This window comes from Bos indicus x Bos taurus, chromosome 10 (assembly GCF_003369695.1).
Source record: "Bos indicus x Bos taurus breed Angus x Brahman F1 hybrid chromosome 10, Bos_hybrid_MaternalHap_v2.0, whole genome shotgun sequence".
NCBI classification, from domain to species: domain Eukaryota; kingdom Metazoa; phylum Chordata; class Mammalia; order Artiodactyla; family Bovidae; genus Bos; species Bos indicus x Bos taurus.
In genome coordinates, this window is record NC_040085.1 from 19,014,387 (window position 1) to 19,038,718 (window position 24,332).

At 40.9% G+C, this 24,332-nt stretch overlaps 1 long non-coding RNA gene and 2 gene segments (V, D, J or C); all 3 read right to left on the bottom strand.

The window, feature by feature from the left end:
- Nucleotides 1-505: 505 nt before the first annotated feature.
- Nucleotides 506-2,042, bottom strand: LOC113899391. The gene is made up of 2 exons (XR_003512907.1): nucleotides 1,903-2,042; nucleotides 506-1,494 (listed from the first exon to the last, which is right to left on the bottom strand). It is a non-coding gene; the product is annotated as an uncharacterized LOC113899391 (long non-coding RNA).
- A 5,049-nt stretch (nucleotides 2,043-7,091) lies between these two features.
- On the bottom strand, nucleotides 7,092-7,830 carry LOC113899393. The segment is given in 2 exon segments: nucleotides 7,092-7,556; nucleotides 7,671-7,830. Coding segments are annotated over 2 exon segments (468 nt in total).
- A 12,307-nt stretch (nucleotides 7,831-20,137) lies between these two features.
- On the bottom strand, nucleotides 20,138-21,136 carry LOC113899394. The segment is given in 2 exon segments: nucleotides 20,138-20,764; nucleotides 20,974-21,136. Coding segments are annotated over 2 exon segments (462 nt in total).
- Nucleotides 21,137-24,332: the final 3,196 nt, after the last annotated feature.

The window sequence follows — 24,332 nt, forward strand, 5'->3', positions numbered from 1 at the left end:
CATTCTATAGAGCTTCTTTATATGAGAGGGAAGTAAACTCTAGCTTATTAAAAACATTATCTGAGTTTTTTGTGATGTGAAGCTGAACCAATATCTGATATAAATGATGTTCATTAAAAATACAATCCATCACTACATCAGTCTGATTGAGTAAACTCCTAATAATCCAGGTCTTCAAAGGTGTTCTAGGTGATTCTGACACAGGTGATGTTGGTGGTTTAAGGTCTGGAATGTGGGAACCACGGTCCTACCAACCTTTCCCCTTCCCTCTCCTACCTTTTTCACCAAGTGTCACATAAATACAAATGTCCTTTGTCCACAAACACATTTTTAGTAGCACCAAAACTGTATCAGAAAACTATTCTTACCAGGAACAAGAATACAGTGGATGGAAAACTGTTATATATGTGATAATAAACAGAAGTATCCACTTTTAAAAAACAATATTTTAGAGGCTGATAGCAGAAAACATAAATCTCTCACTTGTAAGGGGAAAAATTCTGACTTTTGGATAAATCTCCATCTCTTTAATGGAGAAATTGATGCTTAGAAATCATACAAATCATAAATGACAGAATCAGAGTCACATTTTTGTCTCTTTTACTCCAAATACTGAGATCTTTGTGTCTATTATTACATAACATTTTCACTCCTCGGTTTTAAAGTGAAAATTTTCATGGAAACAGTCCTAAATCCTTATTTCTAGTGTCTGATGAATCTACTGTTTCCTATACAGGAATTAGAGAAATACTAAAATCATCTCATGCATCTTAAAGCCCCACCTAGGTCTTGAGGGGGCTGCACATATAACAGATGAGCCCTTCTAATACTGAGAAGTCCTTCTTCATCCCCCAGAGGTGACTTGGTAAAATTAGAACTTGAAGGGTCTTTAGGCTCATCAGTCTAAATCCTTTGTTTAAACTGAGGATACTGAAGGCTGCTACACCAATGATATGCCTAAAGACACAGCCAGTGTGGGCAGAGCTGAATTTGGCATTTTAGCTTCCCATTCTAAATCCCATGCCCTTTACTATAGACACGCTACCAAAAACTCAGGAATTTGAGAGGAGCTCCCTTTCATGTTGCTAGCCATTTGCAGACTCTCCTTTGTGGGAAGACAAAACCACCAACTCTGCACACTGTCGTGGCTTCTAAGAGACAGCTCTGGCAGGTTTGTGCTGGGGCTGCAGGTGCCAGCTGAGCACTGTGTGTCTGGAGCACAGAGGTAAGTAGCAGTGTCCTCAGTCTGGGAAGCCGTAATGGACAAGGAGCTGCTTTTGATGGAGTTGTCAAGCGTGAAGTGCAGTCTTCCACTATGTTTCTGTCTCTCATTTGAACGCATTAAAATCAGATGAACAAAGCCTCGTCTTGAATCCTGTCTGTACCACTGTAAGGCAGTTAAAGTAATATTATAACTGCAGTTCTTGGTGACATTTTCACCCTCCTGGATGCTCAGGGTCTAAAGATTCTGTTCTCCTTGCTGGCTATTCACCTCTAGGCAGAAACACAAGGAGAGAGGCCAGGAGTCAGTCACTGCATTTTCACTCACTAGTGTTTGCATTTCCTTCCATAATTTGAGGGTACATTTTCCAATTAACAGGCTTTCCTGGTGGCACAGTGGTAAAGAATCTGCCTGCAATCCAGGAGATGTGGTTTTGATCCCTGGGTCAGGAAGATCTCCTGGAGAAGGGAATGGCAACTCACTCCAGGATTCTTGCCTGGAAAATTCCAGGGACTGAGGAACCTGGCGGGTTACAGTCCATTGGGTCGCAAAGAGACAGAACTGAGCGGCTAACACTTTCACTTTTCACTTTTCCCAATTAAAGAGAAGATTTTGCCCCTCAGTCTTGTGAGCTCTGAACTTTGGTCACCCTCTTCCCATCACCAAGAGCCCCAACTCACTGGCCAGCTGAAGCCACAGAATCACCAAAGACAGGGCCAGAAGCTTCTCCATTCTTCATCTTCAGGGGGATCATGGAAGACACAGCTCTCGCCATGAAATAAAGCCAGGTTCCTCAGTCTAGCTCTCTTTTTTGAGTATACTCATCCAGTCCCTCTGAGTCCCAGAGAGAGTCTCAGGTTTCTTACCCAGCCAATCAAAGGACGCTTAATCTTTTTGCTTTCAATACAAACATGTTGATTTCAAACAAAGTGAGTCTGAGGAGAGAGGCACTGACCTCTTGTGGGGGCAACATCATCCTGCTAAGAGAACCACCTGAGGAAGGTGAAGTGTGTTAGGGCTGGTTCAGAGGAAATTGCAAAGCTGTTCTATTCTCTGCCTTTATTGAACTCCAGTTCCAGCCTAGAGTGAGAATGGATACAGATACAATTTTATGCACTAAAAACTCAATGAAGAAAGAACACTGATGCCCAGTATTTAAAGAGTACCTCTGAGGAGTACAGTTAGACTTCTTCAGTCACTTCTGATACCCTATCCTTTTTTCCTAATTTGCCTCATGCTGGAATGAGATTGTGTATGAGTCAGGGTTCCTACTTACGGGTAACAGAAACTAACTCTGGCTGAATTAAATAGAAAAGGAATAAGTTAATTAATATTGGGTTTGCCTCAGAATCTCCAATATGATCAGAGAACTGGACTCCAAAGCTACAGAGTCAGTCTACCAAACATTTAAGAAAGAGTTAACACTGATCCTTCTCAAATTACTCTCAAAAGTTGCAGAGATTGCAGAGGAAGGAACATGTCAGTGCAGCCTGCTTCATCACTTTGGCTTCATGATCTCGTGATCCGGCATTGCTAGCAGTGCTGAAAGTCATGCATGAGCTCAAAAACACTGATTTCCCCTTACCAAGTTTGACCTCGTTGATGCTATTGCTCAGTGCCCAATCTGTCAATGACACAGACTAATACTGACTCCCTGATACAGTGTCATTCCCCAGAGAGACTTCCTGGATGCCTGATGACAACTGGATTACATTCAGTTCAGTTCAGTTGCTCAGTCGTGTCGACTCTTTGCAACCCAATGAATCACAGCATGCCAGGCCTCCCTGTCCATCACCAACTCCCGGAGTTCACTCAAACACATGTCCACAGAGTCGGTGATGTCATCCAGCCATCTCATCCTCTGTCATCCCCTTCTCCTCCTGCCCTCAATCCCTCCCAGCATCAGAGTCTTTTCAAATGAGTCAACTCTTCTCATGAGGCAGCCAAAGTATTGGAGTTTCAGCTTTAGCATCATTCCTTCCAATGAACACCCAGGACTGATCTCCTCTAGGATGGACTGGTTGGATCTCCTTGCAGTCCAAGAGACTCTCAAGAGTCTTCTCCAACACCACAGTTCAAAAGCATCAATTCTTCAGCACTCAGCTTTCTTCACAGTCCAACTCTCACATCCATACATGACCACTGGAAAAACCATAGCCTTGACTACACGGATCTTTGTTGGCAAAGTAATGTCTCTGCTTTTCAATATGCTATCTAGGTTGGTCATAACTTTCCTTCTAAGGAGTAAGTGTCTTTTAATTTCATGGTTGCAATCACCATCTGCAGTGATTTTGGGGCCCCGAAAAATAAAGTCTGACACTGTTTCCACTGTTTCCCCATCTATTCCCCATGAAGTGAATGGACCAGATGCCATGATCTTAGTTCTCTGAATGTTGAGCTTTAAGCCAACTTTTTCACTCTCCTTTTGCACTTTCCTCAAGAGGATTTTGAGTTCCTCTTCACTTTCTGCCATAAGGGTGGTGTCATCTGCATATCTGAGGTTATTAATACTTCTCCTTGTGGTCTTGATTTTAGCTTGTGCTTCTTCCAGCCCAGTGTTTCTCATGATGTACTTTGCATAGAAGTTAAATAAGCAGGGTGACAATATACAACCTTGACATACTGCTTTCCTATTTGGAAGCAGTCTGTAGTTCCATGTCCAGTTCTAACTGTTGCTTCTTGACCTGCATATAGGTTTCTCAGGAGGCATGTCAGGTGATTTGGCATTCCCATCTCTTGAAGAATTTTCCACAGTTTATTTGACAGTGATCCACACAGTTAAAGGCTTTGGCATAGTCAGTAAAGCAGAAATAGATGCATTTCTGGAACTCTCTTGCTTTTTCCATGATTCAGCAGATGTTGGCAATTTGATCTCTGGTTCCTCTGCCTTTTCTAAAACCAGCTTGAACATCTGGAAGTGCATGGTTCACGTATTGCTGAAGCCTGGCTTGGAGAATTTTGAGCATTACTTTGCTAGCGTGTGAGATGAGTGTAATTGTGTGGCAGTTTGAGCATTCTTTGGTATTGCCTTTCTTTGGGATTGGAATGAAAACTGATGTTTTCCAGTCCTGTGGCCACTGATGAGTTTTCCAAATTTGCTGGAATATTGAGTGCAGCACTTTCACAGCATCATCTTTCAGGATTTGAAATTGCTCAACTGGAATTTCATTACCTCCACTAGCTTTGTTCGTAGTGATGCTTTCTAAGGCCCACTTGACTTCCCATTCCAGGATGTCTGGCTCTAGATCAGTGATCACACCATTGTGATTAGATGTTTCCTATGATGGAGATGGCTGAGATTTGTTCTCATTGGAATAGACACTTATACCTGCATATGGAATTGTCTTCTTTGCTTATTGTACTCTGCCAGCCTCATCCTCATAAACTCACAGAATGCCTAATTTAAGCAAGATATTCCCCACAGCATTTCTTCTGAGGAAGAAACTATTTTCACAACAATAGATTATAGCCATGGGCACACACCCACAGAATTATATATCTTACCACATACCCTATCATCCAGAAATGGCTGACCTGATTAAATTTAGAATGGCTTATTGATTCTATGGGCTTCCCAGGTGGCTCAGTGGTAAAAGATCCACTTGCTAATACAGGAGATGCAAGAAACACAGATTTGAGCCCTGGGTCAGTAAGATCTCCTGGGATAGGAAATGGCAACCCACTCCAGTATTCTTGCCTGAAAAATTCCAGGGACAGAGGAGCCTAGTGGACTATAGTTCATGGGGTTACAAAGGGGACTGAATGACTGAGCATTCACACACACACATTGATTCTATAATAGCACTGGTTGAAAAACAGCTCTGAAAAGATGGCATTCTGTCTCATCAGATGCAATGTATGCTTTATAGCAGAGATAAGTAATGGTGTTGTCTCCCCCATAGCCAGAATGCACAATTTCAGAAATCAAGGAGATGGCACTGGGAGTGGATCCTTCACTATTATTTTCAGTAACTCACTAGCAAGACTTTTGCATGTAATATTTGTAACTTTGAGTTGTATTAGTTCTTATTCTCTAAAAGAAATAATGCTTTCACCAGGGAACACTGCAATAGTTTCACTGAACTGGAAGATAAGACTTCCCTGTGGCTATTTGGGCTATATACATCTCACAACCAATGGATAGAAAATGAGGTTACTCTACTGACTAGAGTGATTGATACCAATTACCAAGGAGGAATGGGTTGTTGCTACATATCAAATATAAAAAGGACTATGTCTGGAACCCAGGAGATTTCCTAGGGGAGCCTCTTGGCACTTTCATGCCCAATACTAAAGGTTAATGTTAAATTACAACAACCAATAAAAAGACAAGATATCTGAGTACTCAGATCCTTTGAGAATAAAGAATTGGGTCACACCACTAGGTCAGTAACCCAATTCATGGAGGTTATGGCTGTGAACAGGGAAAATATAATATGTGTAATAAGAAAAAAGGTCGTCTATATCAATTGCAGCATCACCACCAAATAGGGAATCAAAGAATGTAGTAGTTTCCTACATTTTCTTCTTGCTATTTACTTTCATGTGTTCCTTTGTGTACACTGCCATTTCCTTCTTCCTTCTCCTCACTATACATATTCTACATACAACTTGAGAGAGATTAACTTTAGAATTTAGTCTGAGTATAACAGAATTTTCAGTGGAATTTCCTCTGAATTTTAGAAGTAATTAATACAGCCAGTGATCTGTAGTGACTGTTGGGACCACAGGTCTCCTCATTTGGGAGAAAGGATGAGAACTTCTTCACTTGTTCAAAGGACAGACTTAGCTTGTGAGATGGAAAAAGAGTCATTTCACCCTTTCTTGAAAGTTCAGCTGTGTGTGGAGGAGTGTGTATGAAAGATGTGCCAGTTATCAATTTATTGCCTTTGAACTACAAACTCCCCCTTCATAGATTCAGAGGGTAATTCTGGACTTGGGCCTTGTAAACATGTCTCATTGCCAGCTGGCGCGATGTTAAGCTTTGTTGGTAGAGAGGATGGAAAGGACCCGGCAGGAAGAGGCAGCTTCTCTTCCGGGTCCCGGCATGTGCTCCGCACTTCTTGTTGCTGGGTGCTTGGCCATCCTGTGGGGCACCCGAGATGCTCACGTCCAGCAACGTTTAGTGACAGTCCCCGGGTGCTTTCTTGGCAAGTTTCACAGGCACCTGAGCAAGTTCAGCCGTGCTCCTTTGCCAGCTTCCTACAAACTGTGCTAGAACCCTGGAAGCTGTTCTTCTGCTTGTTAGTCTTGTTTTCTGGCACCTCAGCAAACTTCCCCATCCAGCAGGCTACAGTCACACACTCCCCAGTGAAGCCTGAGTCATCACTCAGGAGAAGAGAGTACATATTATAATGTGTCACTTTCTGTGAAACTCTGGCTTAGTCTTAAAGATAACAGTGTCTCCCTACAGATGCTATTCTTATGTTCTTTAGAGTTCTTTCTAGAGTTCTTTAGAGTTCATTAGTAAATAATGCTCTGCTATTTGTTAATAATTCTTTATGTTAAACTTTCCTTTTTCAACTTGCCACGATTTTTCTCCTGATGGCCCCTATTTGGATAGTATGAGTCCATCAAGTGCATGAGAAGAAAGGCATTAGCTGCAGAAAGATCACAATCACATGTCAGGAAGCACCATTCTACTTGTAAGGAATTTCAGCATGTGGTGATGATACGCGTGGGTGTGGATGAGGTGGCAGCAGAGTCGGAGAAATGGGACTGTATCACTTAAACCTGGGGAGCCCATCTGGGCCAAGAAGAGAATTTTCATACTGTTACATAGGTTTATTTCAGAAGTATTTTTCCAGGTACTAATATCTAAAATAAATATACTTACTATTTAAAAATTAACATATACAGAGTAGGTAATGAGAATTCCCTTTAAAAACAATTCTACAGCTATTTGACAACTGATGACAACTCTGTATCTGAGAGGTAAATTCAGAGTCAGTCTCTAGAGAGACAATGCCCCACAGTGGTCAAATAAGGAACATGGAAATGCTTTCTGTAAGGGGTTTGTGCTGTGCTTCTCTTGTAAAGCCAGCTACTGTGTTACCCAGAGCACAGTAATACACAGCTGAGTCTTCTTCCTGAGCCGAGGGTTTTTTCAGATGGAAGGATGCCTCAGTCTGGCTGAGCTCAGCAGTGAAACCCTGGATGCTCTCTCTTGAGGTGTGTTTCAGGAGTACCTGGAGGCGCTGTCTGGGGTACTGGACATACCAGAAGAGCACAGGACTCCCAGAATATGAATAGTTGCACTTCACCTGCACTGGGGCCCCTTCAGACACATAGGTGTGGCTCTCAGGCTGAGTCACTGTCTGGGCTCTTGTTCCTCCTGTAACACAAATTTTGGGTCAGGGATTGACTTGCAAACAGAGCAAAATATTTTGTTAAGCCAATTCTGAATCAGAAGACCATAGTAAGATAAAATAAAAAGAGACTTACTCACCAAGTGTGAATATCATCACAAGCACTGAGATGAGGGCGCGCTTCATGTCTGAGCTCTGAGGAAGCAGGAGGCTCCTTTCTGCAGGTTTTTCCTGGAAACAATTCAGCCACATGGACACCCTGACAGAGCCGTGAGTGATTTACAGGGCATGCAGAGTAAAAGCTCTTCCTCAAAGGGCTGGTGGCTTTCTGGCTTTCTGGCTTTCTATCGAGTTCAAGTTGTGTAGCTTCTCCCTCTAGAGGCCAAATATGATACTGCAGGTAATCTCAGGCTTCAGGAAGACCAATTCTGAAACAAAATGGAGAGGAATTTCCTCCAGTTAGTAAAACAAAGTGTAATGCTATATTAAGTAAAGAAGCTTGTTACCAGAAAGATCCAGACATCAATGGAACATAATAGAAAGTCCAAACATACAAGTTACTTATGAAAATTTAGTTATTAAAAAATAGGAAAAAGATGGTATATTCAATAAAACATGCCCTCAAAAACGGAGAGTCGTCTAGAGATTAACAAATAAATTTGGACCCCTACCTTAGCATCTGTTATTAAATAAATTTTGCTGCTGCTAAGTCACTTCAGTCGTGTCCAACTCTGTGCAACCCCATAGACGGCAGCCCACCAGGCTCCCCCGTCTCTGGGATTCTTCAGGCAAGAACACTGGAGTGGGTTGCCATTTCCCTTTCCAATGCATGAAAGTGAAAAATGAAAGTGAAGTCGCTCAGTTGTGTCCGACTCCTAGCGACCCCATGGACTGCAGCCTACCAGGCTCCTCCGTTCATGGGATTTTCCAGGCAAGAGTACTGGAGTGGGGTGCCATTGCCTTCTCCGAAATAAATTCTAAATATAGATAAAAATATTTTTAAATAATAGTTTTTTTTTTAATAAGTTTAGGATGGTCATGAATTTTCTAAGCATGAAAGTCAGAAAGAGTATAGGAAAATATTAGCAGATTAGACTTCACAGAAATTTAAGCTTCTGTATAGGTTTGTTAGTGAAATGCTTAAACATTACCATACCGAGTTATTTTCCATTCATCATCACTGATTCTGACCTTCCTCACACCAGGAATGGGCCTTTAGAATTTTAGATCTTACAGTCTATTTTTAAATAGTTCATTAACAAAGTAACAATCATTTGAACTAAAAAGAAGGCAATTGTAATAATTGCCTAAAACTAATACAATATTGTAAAGTTTAAAAATAAAATAAAATTTAAAAAAGGAGAAGGCAATTGTAGAAAGAGGGTACATTTAAAATGTTCCTGATCCCCTGTGTTTAGCCAAGGAGCTTTCTGTTGAAGCCAGCCAATGCTGTACCAACAGAGCTTGAGTGAGTTATTCCATTGGGGCTCATATTAAATCTAGGGTCAATAGCAAGGAACTCCAGGATAAAGAGCAGAAAACTATAGGTTGTGAAGAAAGCTTTGCATGCAGAGATCAGTGGACCTCTAAGGAAGCTAGTTCTTTTGAGAAAGTCTTTCCTCTAGCCCCCAAATAGCTGAGAAGAAAGCAGCAGGTTGAGTGCCATCTGTCCTAAATGGAGAGGAGTACAACGAGATTGGAGAACAAAGACATGTTTTTCTAGTTTTTCAGCAAGGTACGGGCATTGCTGCTGAGACCAGTGCCCTACTGCCTAAGACACTGCTGATCACAGGTACAGAAATATCGAGGCTTTTCACTCTCACAGCATTGCCTCCACTTAAAGTGCCCCAGCAATCAGACACGTCAGAAAGGAGTAAAGAAAGGGAAAGGATACTTCAGAGAAAAATAAGGGCTTCATCTGGGGAAAATAAAGTCTGAAAAAATGATCAGGGTCAGTGACCCAATTTCCCTAGCCAAGAATCAGTACACAAAGTTTTCAATGATTGAGAATTCATTTACAAGGAAGCTCTCACAAAGAAGGAATATCTCACTGAATGCATTGCTTATGTATTGAATCCTCTTGAGGGAATAAATACAATTAAATAAAATTAGGAGAATTATGTAAACCTCAGACATAATTATCATGAAAAAATACAGTGTCTCCAACAAGATTTTGACTGATGGAAGAGAAGCAGGACATGTACATGATGGCAATTCCACCTCCCTTCTGCTCCTCTCCAGCACTTTCCCCACTCACCTCGCAAGTACATCACACTGATTCTGCTCTGTAACTATGAAGTAGGGGCCACAATTCAAGTAGCTGTCTCCTATTTCTTTCTCCCCAGTCTCTCTTTTCTGTGCACTACTTCTCTTCTGTTTCATCTTCTCATCTCCTTTCTTCTTCTTCTTCTTTTTTTTTTTTTTTTTTTTGTCTCTGAGAGAAATGGAGGTGTAATAGAAGGTAGAAATCATTGGAATAATTGTGAAATGACCATAAGGCTCATATTTTAGAATTTTTAGTCATGAGTATCAAAACTCTAGATAGGTAATGCATGTGATTTCTTCTTGAACTTTTTTTAGTTTCACCATGGCCCTAATCTGATGCTCAATTCTGCTGGGGAATCATCTCTTTACACCATTCAAAGCAACAGATCTTCCTCACAGATGAGTATATGGAGATGCCCCAGTTCCCCATATGACTAGTTCAGATGTTTTCCTAACTGCCAGAAACCCTAATTTAAATGCTCACCAAGATTCTTCTCAAACGTTGAGAAAAAAATTTGTCATTTGGAGTAGCTTAGAGTGCCCTTTGGAGAAGGCAATGGCACCCCACTCCAGCACTCTTGTCTGGAGAATCCCATGGACGGAGGAGCCTGGTAAGCTGCAGTCCATGGGGTCGCTGGGAGTCGGATACAACTGAGCGACTTCACTTTCACTTTTCACTTTCATGCATTGGAGAAGGAAATGGCAACCCACTCCAGTGTTCTTGCCTGGAGAATCCCAGGGATGGTGGAAACTGATGGGCTGCCATCTATGGGGTCGCACAAAGTCGGACATGACTGAAGCGACTTAGCAGCAGCAGAGTGCCCCTAGTGGTCTAAAATTGTTGGGTCAACTAGCTCATCAGCAGCCACTAGCCCTCCATTCTCTCCTGAGGACCATCTACAAATTATCAGGAACAAAAGACCTGTCAGCTTGGGTGGGGATTTTTTAAGTAAACTTATTCCTTCTTCAAAATGTCAGTTAATGGAAACTACTATCTTAAACTATTTTGTCAAATTTCATCTTCAGAGTTGAATGAAATTTTTCCAATCTATTTCAAAATAAGTCCACAACAAATTATCAAAGTTTTTCTATGAGTGAGATCTTTTTCTAAGTCTTTAAAACTTAAAAACTGAATTCAGCTCTGTCTACTTACAAGACGTTGCAGTATAATAGGAAAGACAAGGACGTGTGTGTATGTGTGTGTGTTCATATACAAAGTGGCACATGAGATAGTACAAAATCAATCTAGAAATAAGGAGACATTTCTTATAACAGAGAACAGTCAGACAAAAAATTAATGAGAACAAAATCGCTTTGTCTTTTTCCTGGAAATGATAGAAAGGAATGTTATCAGAGGTTATGTAGAGATATTGGGTTGGGGGTAGACTAAAGACTAGAGACACTTTCTAGATGAAAATAAGAGTAGGAGATGGACAGATCGGTGAAAGTAATTTGGGAGATATGAGGTAAAGTGTTCTATTCTATTATGCATTTCAAAATTTTAAAGGACATATAAATATATTATTAACCTATCTCTCCTTTCTATATGTAATAGTATACAGTTTGCAACTTGAGTTATGGAACTCAGTTATACATCCTGATGACCTATTGATGCTAACACCCTGCTTCATAATAATTAAGTCCCCTTTATATGAACCTTCAAGTTTCAAACTTTCAAAGATGCAAACATGCATTCTCATGTCCAGTCACTTAAGTCAGTTCACATATCTGGTGTAATTTTCAAGGTACTGTAATTTTATTTTGTTTTCTTTATTTTTGTATTTGTCTTTTATGTATTATTTGTGTGAAAAGTATTGTAAACCTATTACAGTACAATACTATATAATCGATTGCTTAGTTGGGCAAAGCTAGCTTTGTTGGACTTAAAAACAAATTGGAGTTGTTCACACGCTCTCAGAATGGAACTCATTTGTATGCAGGGGGATTAATGTAGAATAGATGTGCAATACAGCTTTTGAATTCATTTTATGAGAAGCACTTTGTGTTTCTTTTTTCCAACTATTACCACCCTCAAGTGCCACAATAAATGTTTCAAGCTTGTCTCCTGAGCAGAGGCCAGAATGAAGTGAAAGAATAAGCTAGGTGGCTACCTGGAGGAAAAGCACTCAAGGTGCAGGAAGAAGAGCTGCAGAGACCCCAGGGCAGGAAAGCAATTGCCATGTCAGAGCAATATCAAATGTGGTGAAGGCGGAGAGAGTAAGGAGGAGACAGTGACTTATGTCAGAGAGGGGGCAGGGAAACCAGATGGAAGAGTCTTACAGGTTGTAGTAAGAATCTGCTTTTCATCTCAGTGAGATGAAAAACCACTGGAGAGTTGTGAGCACGGAAGCCACATGATCTGAGTTATGTTCGCAAAAGCTCACTCCACTGGGTGGAGACCAGACTGAAGAGGGGCAAGAAGGAAAGAAGAGAGATCAGGTAGGGTTATTATTGCCACCCCCAGGCAAGAGATGAGAGTGGCTTGGATCAGGTAAGAGCAGAGTTGGAAGTGAAAAGTGATGAATTCTGGGCCTGCTCTGAAGAAAGAGCTAATTGACTTTCCTAACAGATCAAATGGAGATATGAGAAAAATTTAGGAGATAAGGGCAACTTCAAGGTTTCTGACCAGGTGATTAGAGAATTTCATAGACAGAGCTGCCTTTTGCCTAAATGAGGATGAATTCACAAAAAGCAGCTGGGAGGTATGGAGGGTGAAGTAGCTGGAGTGGTGGAAATCAGGAGATCACCTAGAGATATACCAAGAAGATGCCCCAATGGGGATGTCAGATAGATCATTTAATATACAAGTTCAGAAATCAGAGGAGCCAGGTGCGTTTCAGATATAAATGCTGATATTTAAATAGTTTTTAAATCCAAGAGACTGGATACAATTAGTTGGAAATAAATTGTTGGTAGAAAGTAAAGAGTTCTAAGAATAAATTCTTGAGGCATTCCAATGTTTAGAGATCAGGGGGATGAAAGAAAAACCATCAAAGGAGACTAAGAAGGAGCAACTGATAACAGGAAGAGAACCAAGAAAGTGCTCGGTCTCTAAATCTAAATAAAGAATTTCAAGAAGGGAGCATTCTATAATCTCAAATGTCATCATTATTTGCTATGAAATTCATATGTTGAAACTCTAATCCCCCAATGTCATTGCATTTGAAGGTGGGGGTCTTTGAAAGGCAATTAGGGTGGAGCCCTCGCTGTGGGCTTTGTGCCTTTATAAGAGATGCAAGACAGGCTGCTTCTCTCTCTACTCTCCATTTGAAGCTACAATGAGAAGTGAGCAGTCTGTAAACCAGAGAAGGGATCTCACCAGAAACTCACCATGCTGGCACCCTGACCTCAGACATCCAGCCTCCAGAATGATGAGAAACAAATAAATCCATGTTGTTTATAATCCACCTGGTCTATTGTACTTTGGTCCAAACAAAGACACTGCTTTAAGTAGTTAAAAATACTAGCTGGAACAATAAATGCATGTAAAGACAAATATAAATAGGCAAATTTTCCTATTAAGTTACAGAGACAATCTGAATAATATTCAAATCTTCTGTAGGAGACATAAAAATAATGCAATGAAGTGACAGAAATGTTAAAAGTCTGTGATTGGGCTCCCTGCTGGACTCAGGTGGTTCATCGAGCATCACATTCACAAAAGGAAGGATGAATATGAGTGTCATCACAGATATGGGATGAGGAGAGATTATTCCTTTGTTTGGTGCTAAAGGGGAAAGAGTAAATTAGATCAGGGACTTATACTTAACATCAGAATGGAACATGTAACGTTAATTTTTTTAATCAGTGCATATTAATAAAAAACTACAATTTTCTTTGTCAGTCATAAAGTCTAAATATGACTCGGTCTCAGGTGAACAACTTTGATACTTGTTTTTGTTTTTGTTTTTTTTCTTTTTTTTTTTTTTTTAATTGTTAGAAAAATAAAAATACACGTGCTCCCCATCCTGAGATACTTGTTAAAGCCATAAAAAAAAAAAAAAATGACTTGGGCACCACATGTTTATATTCACAAAGGGAAAGTCCCATTCCAATTGTCAATGGTCAGAACAGACAGGTATACTGTGCCAAATTAAGGGGACCTCACACTAAGGAGAATGTCAACAGAGGAGTATCTGCAGAGAAACCTGAGCTATGTTCTAACAGTAAAGAAAATATAGCACACGTATAAATGACTCTGGAAAGAATTGTGAGAAAAAGGAGAGCACACTTATATAAACTCAATAAAGCGGGAAGGAGTGAAGCCAGGAGAGCAGGAATGAGAAGAACTTCTGTAGGTACAGAGGACACAGCGGTAAACTGACACAGACACTCAACACAGCAAAGCAATTAGCATCCCATGCAGGTAGGAGAGAGGGTCTGTCATTCAAGGAGCACTCCTTCTGTGGTCTAATAATAAGATGCAACTCTAAAGGGGAAAGACTTCCCTACCCAACTTATTTTAGCATAGAGAACACTAAAACCTAATGTTGAAAAAATTAAGCAGAGAAATCTCCGCTGAAATGAAAGTCTGGTCAGCTGGGGTCCTCTTGACAAGGCTAAAACAACTTCCTTCTTTCTGAGCACTCCGTTGACTTGTACCAGGTTGAAATCAGTTCTCCCTTGTGTTTCTATTTACTTCTTGATCCTGTTGATAGATTTTCTTTCACATGTAAGACCAAATCATATGGTCAGTTTGAAAGTTTATATGAAAATTAAAAAATGGGACCTAATTAAAATTAAAAGCTTTTGCACAACAAAGGATACTATAAGCAAGGTGGAAAGATAGCCTTAAGAATGGGAGAAAATAATAGCAAATGAAGCAACTGAGAAAGAATTAATCTCAAAAATATACAAGCAACTCCTGCAGCTCAATACCAGAAAAATAAATGACCCAATCAAAAAAATGGGCCAAAGAACTAAATAGACATTTCTCCAAAGAAGACAACACATGAAAAGATGCTCAACATCACTCATTATCAGAGAAATGCAAATCAAAACCACAATGAGGTACCATTTCACACCAGTCAGAATGGCTGCTATCCAAAAGTCTATAAACAATAAATGCTGGAGAGGGTGTGGAGAAAGGGGAACCCTCTTACACTGTTGGTGGGAATGCAAACTAGTACAGCCACTATGGAGAACAGTGTGGAGATTCCTTAAAAAACTGGAAAGAGAACTGCCATATGACCCAACAATCCAACTGCTGAGCATACACACCGAGGAAACCAGAATTGAAAGAGACACGTGTACCCCAGTGTTCATTGCAGCACTGTTTACAATAGCCAGGACATGGAAGCAACCTAGATGTCCATCAGCAGACGAATGGATAAGAAAGCTGTGGTACATATGCACAATGGAATATTACTCAGCCACTAAAAAGAATACATCTGAATCAGATCTAATGAGGTTGATGAAACTGGAGCCTATTATACAGAGTGAAGTAAGCCAGAAAGGAAAACACCAATACAGTATACTAACACATATATACGGAACTTAGAAAGATGATAATGATAACCCTGTATGCGAGACAGCAAAAGAGACACAGATGTATAGAACAGTCTTTTGGACTCTGTGGGAGAGGGCGAGGGTGGGATGATTTGGGAGAACGGCACTGAAACTTGTATATTATCATATGTGAAATGAATTGCCAGTCCAGGTTCAATGCATGATACAAAGTGCTCGGGGCTGGTGCACTGGGATGACCTAGAGGGATGGGATGGGGAGGGAGGTAGGAGGGGGATTCAGGATGGGGAACACGTGTACACCTGTTGCAGATTCATGTCAATGTATGACAAAACCAATAAAATATTTTAATTAACCTCCAATTAAAATAAATACATTTATATTAAAAAAAGAAATTTTATATGATTCAAAATATCTGATCAAACATATGTACTCTCCTCCTTTCTCACCAAACTTCCCACTGGGATAAAATTTACAAGTATAAAAAGGATGATACTAAATCCATAATGTGAAAAAAATAAAAAGATGAAATATAGCAACAGTTCCCATAAGACAAAAAGTAGATGCGAGCATTCTGATGGGTGAGACAGAGAGGGAGAAAGCACAGAATGAGCTATGAGATTTTATTGGACATGCAAGTGAAGGAAACTTACTCCTTAGGTACCTGTAGAGATTCTGGACTGAGAAAGGATAAGTGTGATGGAGGGCAGGAGGAACAGCACATGGGGACGAACTGAAGGTTACTCTGTGGAATAGTTATACTAGTCTCCCTGCTGCTGGACTTACATGTGAGAAGCATAGCAGGCTGTCCTGTATGTGGGCACCTGATGTTCACTGAAGTTGAAATAAAACACCTGGAGTGCTGTTTTTTCCTGTGAGTACTTAACAGAGCTAAGTGAAGTGCAGTCGCTCAGTCATGTCCAACTCCTTGCAACCCCATGGACTGTAGCCTACCAGGCTCCTCTGTCCATGGGATTTTCCAGGCAATAGTACTGGAGTGGATTGCCATTCCCTTCTCCAGGGGATCTTCCCTACCCAGGGATCAAACCCAGGTCTCCCGCATTATAGACAGATGCTTTACCGTCTGAGCTACCAGGGAAGTAACAGAGCTAAGCCACCTTCAAACTGATATTAGGTGGAAAGGAGAGGAAGAAACAAGTTAATAGGCAGTTTCCTGCTCATTCATCCTAAAAAGAAGCCTGCCAAGTAACATGGTAAGTCCACATGGCCAGACTACTGGCCAAGAATCCCATTCATGAAGAAACAGGGATTTGTGGAGAACAGGGACACAATGACATAAGAAGTCCATCCCACTACCAAGTTCTTCATTCTTAAATATAAACCAAGAACAAAGTAACTCTAGTCATTAATAAGTACAGATGGTATCTCTTTCCATACCTTGAAGCACCAAGTCATCAATTGTGAATATGACAGTCATTATACCTGGAACCAAAGTTGTGGCAGAATGTCATGCTTTATGGTCTCGTATGGAAATGCATATTTAGAGAATGACCAAAGGATCTAAGAGAATAATATAATGTTTCCTTGGTCACTACTCTCAAAAAATCTGGAGTCTTTGCTTTGAATAATAATTCTTTACATTTAAAAAAATTTTTCTCTCTTAAGTTCTTTATCATACATTATTTTAATTTTTCCAGATTGTTAAGAAATAGAAAGGGCTTCCTGGTGGCTCAGATGGTAAAGAATCCACCTGCAATTTGGGAGACTTGGGTTCAATCCCAGGAATTTAGGAGACCTTGGGAAGATCCCCTGGAGAATGGGAATGGTTACCCACTCCAGTACTCTGACCTGGAGAATTCCATGGACAGAGGAGCCTGGCAGGCTACAGTTCATGGGGTCGCAAAGAGTTGGACATAACTGAGCTAACACTTTGACTTTTCGCTTTTCCCAATTAACAAGAAGATTCTGGCCTGGAGAATTTTATGGACTGTATAGTCCATGAGGTCGCAAAGAGTTGGACATGACTGAGTGACTCACTTTCACTTTCAAGAAATAGAGAAAGAAATTAACTTTTAAAATAAAATAATTTTCAAGTCTACCATTTATTGAATGCACTCACATGACAAGAGAGTTCCATGCTAGTAGTGAGAGAGTCAGTTCCTAGGCAGGTTGATAGGGAGTCTAGGGGTCCCTAAGGAGAGAGGGGTCTGGAATTCTCAAGGAGGAAGAAAGGACAAACTTTTTTCTTTCTCCACATTCCTTAGGATTATATAATAATGTATCCTGCCTAAGGACAGTCTTAGGATTAAACCTTGTTATCTTAAAATGTTAATTATGGGAGTAGACCTGGTCTTTACAAGGATGTATCTTGCCTGAGGACAGTGTTATCTTAAAATGTAAATTATGGGAGTATGTCTGATGAGGTCTTTACAACCTCCAGACATTCTTTGGAGTATATAACCTCATTGTTAACACTAGCAAGCGGGTACTCTTTCTGCCCCCTTCTGATGTCTATGTCAGAAGCTTTCTCTTTCTCCTTTATACTTTAATAAAACTTCATTACACAAAAGCTATGAGCGATCAAGCCTCGTCTCTGGCCCCGGATTGAATTCTTCTCCTCCGGGGGCCAAGAATCCCGGTGTATTCGCATGATTCAACAACAACCTTTCAGTAGTAGACACTGCTGGTGCTCAACCTAGACTCCCTTTTCCAGGCCAGTGGACCCAATTCCAAGCTGCTGCAAATGTTGGCTATGTTTGGCTCATAGCTGCCCTCTTTCCCAGAAAACTGATCTATACCAATAAACATCACCATTCTCCAGTAAAGTATACCCATGCTCCAATGAATACCTTATTCTAAGATCAGCTGTATGGCCCCTTGACTCAAGGTGGGAGGGATCAATTCTGTGGGGCATTTCATGCTCCAGAGACCCCCATGAAGTCAGGCTGGATCAAGAGTTCAGCTCAGCCACATTCATTTTTACCCTCTTACCTTCGCCAATTAACTTGCTTTTCTCAAAATAAGATGGGAGTCAGAAATCCCAACTTTGGCTTTGTTAAGGAAGTCAACCTAAGACAATATGCTACCTCACTTAATTCTAAACCTATCCTGAAATATATATGAGTATAGCCTGAAATCAAGTCACTTATTAGCAACCAAAGATAATCAGACCAGCACCACAAACCAGGTTCTTTCCAGTGGCACCAGAAGACACACAAGTGGAAAGAGAATTCGAGTATCTTGAGCTCAATACATTTCATGCTCTTTCTCATTGCCTTTCAAGTGCTTTTTCCATGATTTGGAAATATTTCTGAGTCATAAGTTTCCAGACTGAGAACTTGAAGCAAATTCCGATTAGATTACATCCTTCTTTGCATGCTAGGTTGCTTCAGTTGTGTCTGATTCTGTGCAACCCCATGGGCTGTAGCCTTTTATACTTTTACATCCTTTTAGTCAGTGACTATGTGAACAAAACTGAGTAAAAATCTTAGTCATTTCCAGCTTTTCATGCTCTTTGGACTAAATAAACAATGTCATGTCTAACAGACCACTACTTCAGCTTTACGACGACTGTGACTTCTAATTTTTTCCCCTGGGTCTATTTGTTGTTGTTCAGTCACTCAGTCATATCTGACTTTTTGTGACCCCATGGACTGTAGCATGCCAGGCTTCCCTGTCCTTCACCATCTCCTGGATCTTGCACAAACTCATGTCTATTGAGTGGTGATGCCATCCAACTATCTTGTCTTCTGTCATCCCTTTCTCCCCTGCCTTCAATCTTTCCCAGCATCAGGGTCTTCCAATGAGTCAACTCTTTGCATCAGGTGACCAAAGTGTTGAAGCTTCAGCATCAGTCCTTCCAATGAATATTCAGGGTTAATTTCCTTTAGGATTGACTGGTTTAATCTCCTTGCAGTCCAAGGGACTCTCAAGAGTCTTCAACACCACAGTTCAAAAGCATCAATTGATTTCCATCAGATCACAAACATTTTCCCTGGACTTTGGTATAAGTTATAGGACAATTCCACAGTGCCATTGAGTCAGGAGAGGGCAGATACTCATATCCTTGTTGATCTTCCCAGCTCTCTCACCAACATTTTCTAAAACATCCTCAATACCATATGGTCTTTGATAACTGATCCATGTAGGTCTTTAATCACCATAACATTGGTTACTCAGAGATCCTTCTCAGGAAATCTGTACCCCTACACCCTGCTGTGGGTGTGGGATATTCTATGGCTGTAGCTAATTCTCTCTACCATCCCCAGCCACACTCAAGTACATAGGAATTAATGCACTCTTCCACAAGGCTCACACCTGGAACTTTGAGTTCTACTCAGCCTTTACTCAAAAATGGTAATATAAACCTCTGATCTGAATTCCTGCAACTGTCTAGGCTTCTTGTTTCAACCAGTTCTCACCTTCTGATGTTAGTCCTTCCATCCACCCATCAAATGTATCCTTAACTAATCCACCAATGGGGTTGCAGTTGAAGATGAAGATGAGTGAAGATGAGGTGGCAGATCTATAACTAAAATAATTCATGACTTACAACTTTTTCAAAATAGTTGCTTAAGACTCCTTTCTGGGACTTCCCTGGAGGTCCAGTGGTTAACACTTGGCCATCCAATGCAGGGGGACTTTCCAATTCTCTTTCCACTTGTGTGCCTTCCAATCCCTGGTCTGGGGACTAAGATTCCACATGCTTCACAGGCAAAAAGCAAAAAACATAAAATAGAAACAATATTGTAACAAATTCAATAAAGGCTTTAAATGATCCACATTAAAAAAAAAAAAAAAGACTTCTGCATTTATGTTTTTCCATTATTTTCTAAAGCAATGAATATCAAACACCTTGAATATCTACATGGGGAAAGAGCAAAATGTACCAGGAACTATGAAGGAGTATCTCAGTTATCATATTAAAATATTGTCATATATAAAAGCATCATAATACCAATTCCAGTGAGTAAAGTTATGGTACAAGACTAGAGTACAATAAGAAGATTGTAAAATATTTCAGTCATTCAGACCAAACTGTGTCTTTAATTTCCCTTCAGAATCAGCTGTTTTCAGAATTATGAAAATACTTCCCTAATCAATCAAACCTTCTACACTGTTACTCTTAATTCTCATCTACAGCTTAGAGAGGTAACAGAATGTCTGTGCCTGCAGCCTAAGCTCTCCAAGAGGCACTGCCGGGGCCCCAGCAGGTTTGGGCACAGGCTGCAGGTGCCTGGGGAGCACTGTGTGCTCACTGCACAGAGGTAGATGGCTGAGTCGCTGGGCTCGGAGTCTCTGATACGCAGGGAGACATTCTTGTTGGTTTTATTGGACTGCACTGTAAATTTTCCTTCCTCTTTGTTGTTGTTGGCATACACGTACAGCAGAAACTCAGGGCCTTTCCCAGGGTACTGTCTGTACCATGTGAAGTACTGAGAATTGCTGTCAGAGTAAGTGCAGCTGAGAGACGCGGCCGCTCCCTCTGGGACGGGCAAAGACGCAGGACTCTGCTCCACTGTGTTCTGCTGGCTGCTCACCGCTGTGCAAAGAGACATGAACGCTCAGTCAGAGAAGGTGGGTTAGGTGGTGATGCTTCCTCTCCAGAATTCAAGTTATCTTTTCACAGGCCTCCCACCTCTACCATCCCTTATTTAAGGGAAATAGTGTTCATGTTTCTCCATGAGCCTAGAAGGGACAATGACTCCAAATAGTGTATTTTATGGTCCCGTAGAAATGCCCCAAACTTACAGATCAACTGAAGCCACAGGATCACTAATAAAACTCTTGAGGATTTCATCATTCTTTCCTCCTCTTGTTCACTGAGGATTCAAATTTTACGCCCTAAAAAAAAAAAAAAAGAGTCGAGCTCAGACATTTCAATTCTTCTGCTTTAGAAATCATAAAAAGAGCCTGTTCTATCAAAGACAAAAGAGACTTTTTTCATTACCCATGCAACACACACCACCAAGCTCCTCCTCTCTCCTCCCACTTTCTCCCTCCCTCTCTCTCTCTCTTTCTCTCTCTCTCTCTCTCTCTCCCTCACACACACACACACACACACACACACACACACACACACACACAGGAAGGAATACAAGAGCAGGGTCCCTGAGGAGACACTGCCATCTTGTGGACTCAAGACCCTGATCAAAGAAATATTTGAAGCATACTATGGGAACTGATGAAAATAAAAATTTGCCACTTTGGTTAAATTAAAAATTTGAGAAGCATATGGTCCAAGTCAATGCGTGTGAGGATAGAGTGATGTCTGCATGTGTGTTTTACATCAAATGGCAACGCTTGTCTGATTAGAAGCAGTTTTATCAAATGGCCACCCTCTCACACTGAAAAACCAGTCCTAAGATATTCTAGTGATAGAAATCTGGGCGAGGCTCTCATGATTCAGGGGATTTGTGTAGCTTTACTTCATATCAGGCCAACACTTCCTATCTTATTTCCCCACTTCTATGTTTAAAGAAATCTAATCTAACTCGAATCCTCTTAAGACACAATGACCTAAAATATAACTGAACAAACATGTTTCCAGCTCACAACTTGGGCAGATTTTTAACAAAGTCAAGGACTTAATTCTTAATTCCATTTTGTACCAGTGGCATATCTGTGAGGAATCATCGCTTACTTGGGCTGATGGTAGAAGTAGATGGACCAGCCTTCAGTACCTAGAGTGTAAATAGAACCTGAAGGACGTGTTCATGAGTCTAATCCCTCCTCTTGTACACAGCCCTGGCATCTCAGGATTAATCTCCAAAGTTATGGGTCTGGTATCAATCTCTCTAACAAGCTTCCCTGGTGGCTCAGTGGTAAAGTATCTGCCTGCCAATGCAAAATATGTGGGTTCAATCCCTGGGTCGAGAAGATTCCCCAGGAGAAGGAAATGGCAAGCCACTCCAGTATTCTTGCCTGGAAAATCCCATGGACAGAGGATCCTGGCAAGGCTATAGTCCATGGGGTTGCAAAAGAGTCAGACATGACTTAGCAACTAGACAAGAACAGCAACAATCACTCTCTGCCTTTCTATTGTACCCTAACCAGCAAACCAGGTTTATCAGAGGGCTACTATGCAGGAAGCTTAACTGAGTCTAACGGAAAAAGAAGCACAGACAAGTACTGTTCCTTCTCATTTCACCTCCTGCCTCAAGCCCTTGTAGAAGCTAGTGGCTAGAGACCAGCAATGCAGCAGGTCCCTTTCTGCTCAGGAACTAGGTAAACAGTATCCATCAAAGATGGACTGGTCAGGTCTTCCCTCTTCCCAACCACAACTATGTAGGACGTAGGATGAGGGAGAAGATGCTAACAGTGGGATCCTTTTCTTTAAGAGAACACTGCTTTTGACAAAACTCACACAGCTATTTCTCACTCTCCTCCTCTTCTGGGAATCCTATTAAACTTATGTCACAAAATTTGACAGTGTCCCCCAGGTCCTTTAGTCTCAGTTCATTTTTCTTCATTCTTTTTTCTTTCTGCTCTCTGACTGGACAACTTCAATTAACCTATCTTCAAGTTCTTTCTCCTGCCTATCCAAATCTACTGTTGAATTTTTCTTAGAAAATGTTCTCTGTGTAACAATTTCTCTACCCTGAGAAAGTGCTGAGTTATGTTACATATAGACAAGCCCTTTGCGTTAGTCCTTGAGGGAGCCACAGGACAGGTTAAAGCAGTGAAGCTCTGCTCTTTCATTACAAAGAGCTCTTCCCCCTCCACCATTGGAACCCACACTGGAGATGCAGGCAGCTATCTAAAAACTGTCATGGATCCAGTGATGGAAAGACGGAACAAGGGTGAGTGAAAACAGCACAGGGCTTTCCTGTCAGGCGTCCATTTCCTTCTACTTATGTGTTTGCTTGGCTACTGCACAGCTCTCTGTGGTGTTTGCCTCTATGTACAGGTAAATGTGCTGAAGTTTCCTGTCTTTCTAAGCGGGCCTCTTCCTGGACCTTTGGCTAAAGACAGAAGACTCTTCATGGCCTTTTTTATCTACATCTATTGGCATTTCCAGGTTCCTGGCTTCTCTAGGACTCACTTGGGTTACATGAGGCAAAAGGAAGCTCAGGGAACTTACTGCTCTATCACTCCTCAAGCCCCAAGTTCCTAGGCTAGTCTGGCTTCTTCTCTCCAAATTCTTATGTTTTTCTTTTACATGTGGTCCAGGGTTTCTAACTTTCCTTAACAGGTTGAGTAGGAAAAAAAAAAAAAAATACACCTACTACAGCTTGTCAGAAGTGGAAAGAAAGCATGATGCTTTCTTCTTTGCCTGAAGAGTGAACCTCTGACCAGCTTGGCTAGTCCACCTTCTTGGCAGTAGGCCAGTCAAAATGGTATTAAAATTATTTAATTCTTGTTCAGCCACCTAGATTCTCCTGTTGAATAAATACGGTTCTAGATTCTGAAGATAACTATGGTTTACTTGAATACACTGCTCTAAGAATTCCCTTAAATGGCCCAGTAGGCCCAAGGTGGTGAATATAAATGATCTCTGTAAATGGAGTGAAAATGCCCTTATTCCTCTTGCTCCTTATCATTCTATACAAAAGTTTTGAGTGTGATTAGGAAATGAGTAGGAAAAATGGCAAAGTTAAAGCTACTAGAATGATCACACCAGTTTTGTTGTAGTGGAAAAGGAGCAACAACCCTGGTACTAGAGAAGGGAATACTTTAGACCCTGGAAAGTTTGTGTTTGTTGGAAGGGAAGATTGTTCGTGCTCTCTTTGTATCCTAGACCCAGCATTGCAGCCTAAGCAGAACAACCATATGGTCTGTGAAAACAGAAAAATTGGTATGAATACGGCTTGTCCTGGACTGTTCTGTTTCTGACATCATCAACGGAAGCTGTTCAACATGGATTCCCAACCCCCTATGTGTACAAACCTATAAATCAGCACAACTTTGTTTCAGTATGGCGGGTTCAAATGCATATGCTTTTGGTGTCTGCCCATCTTGAATTATGCCTCATGAATGACGCTGCTCATATAACTTAATAAGTGATGTAATGATGATTCTAATCAAGTTGAACAATAAATTTAAAACTGAACCAATCTGTCTCCCTTGGAGTTATATGTTTGTGTTTGGGAAGAAAGAACATCTCTCCA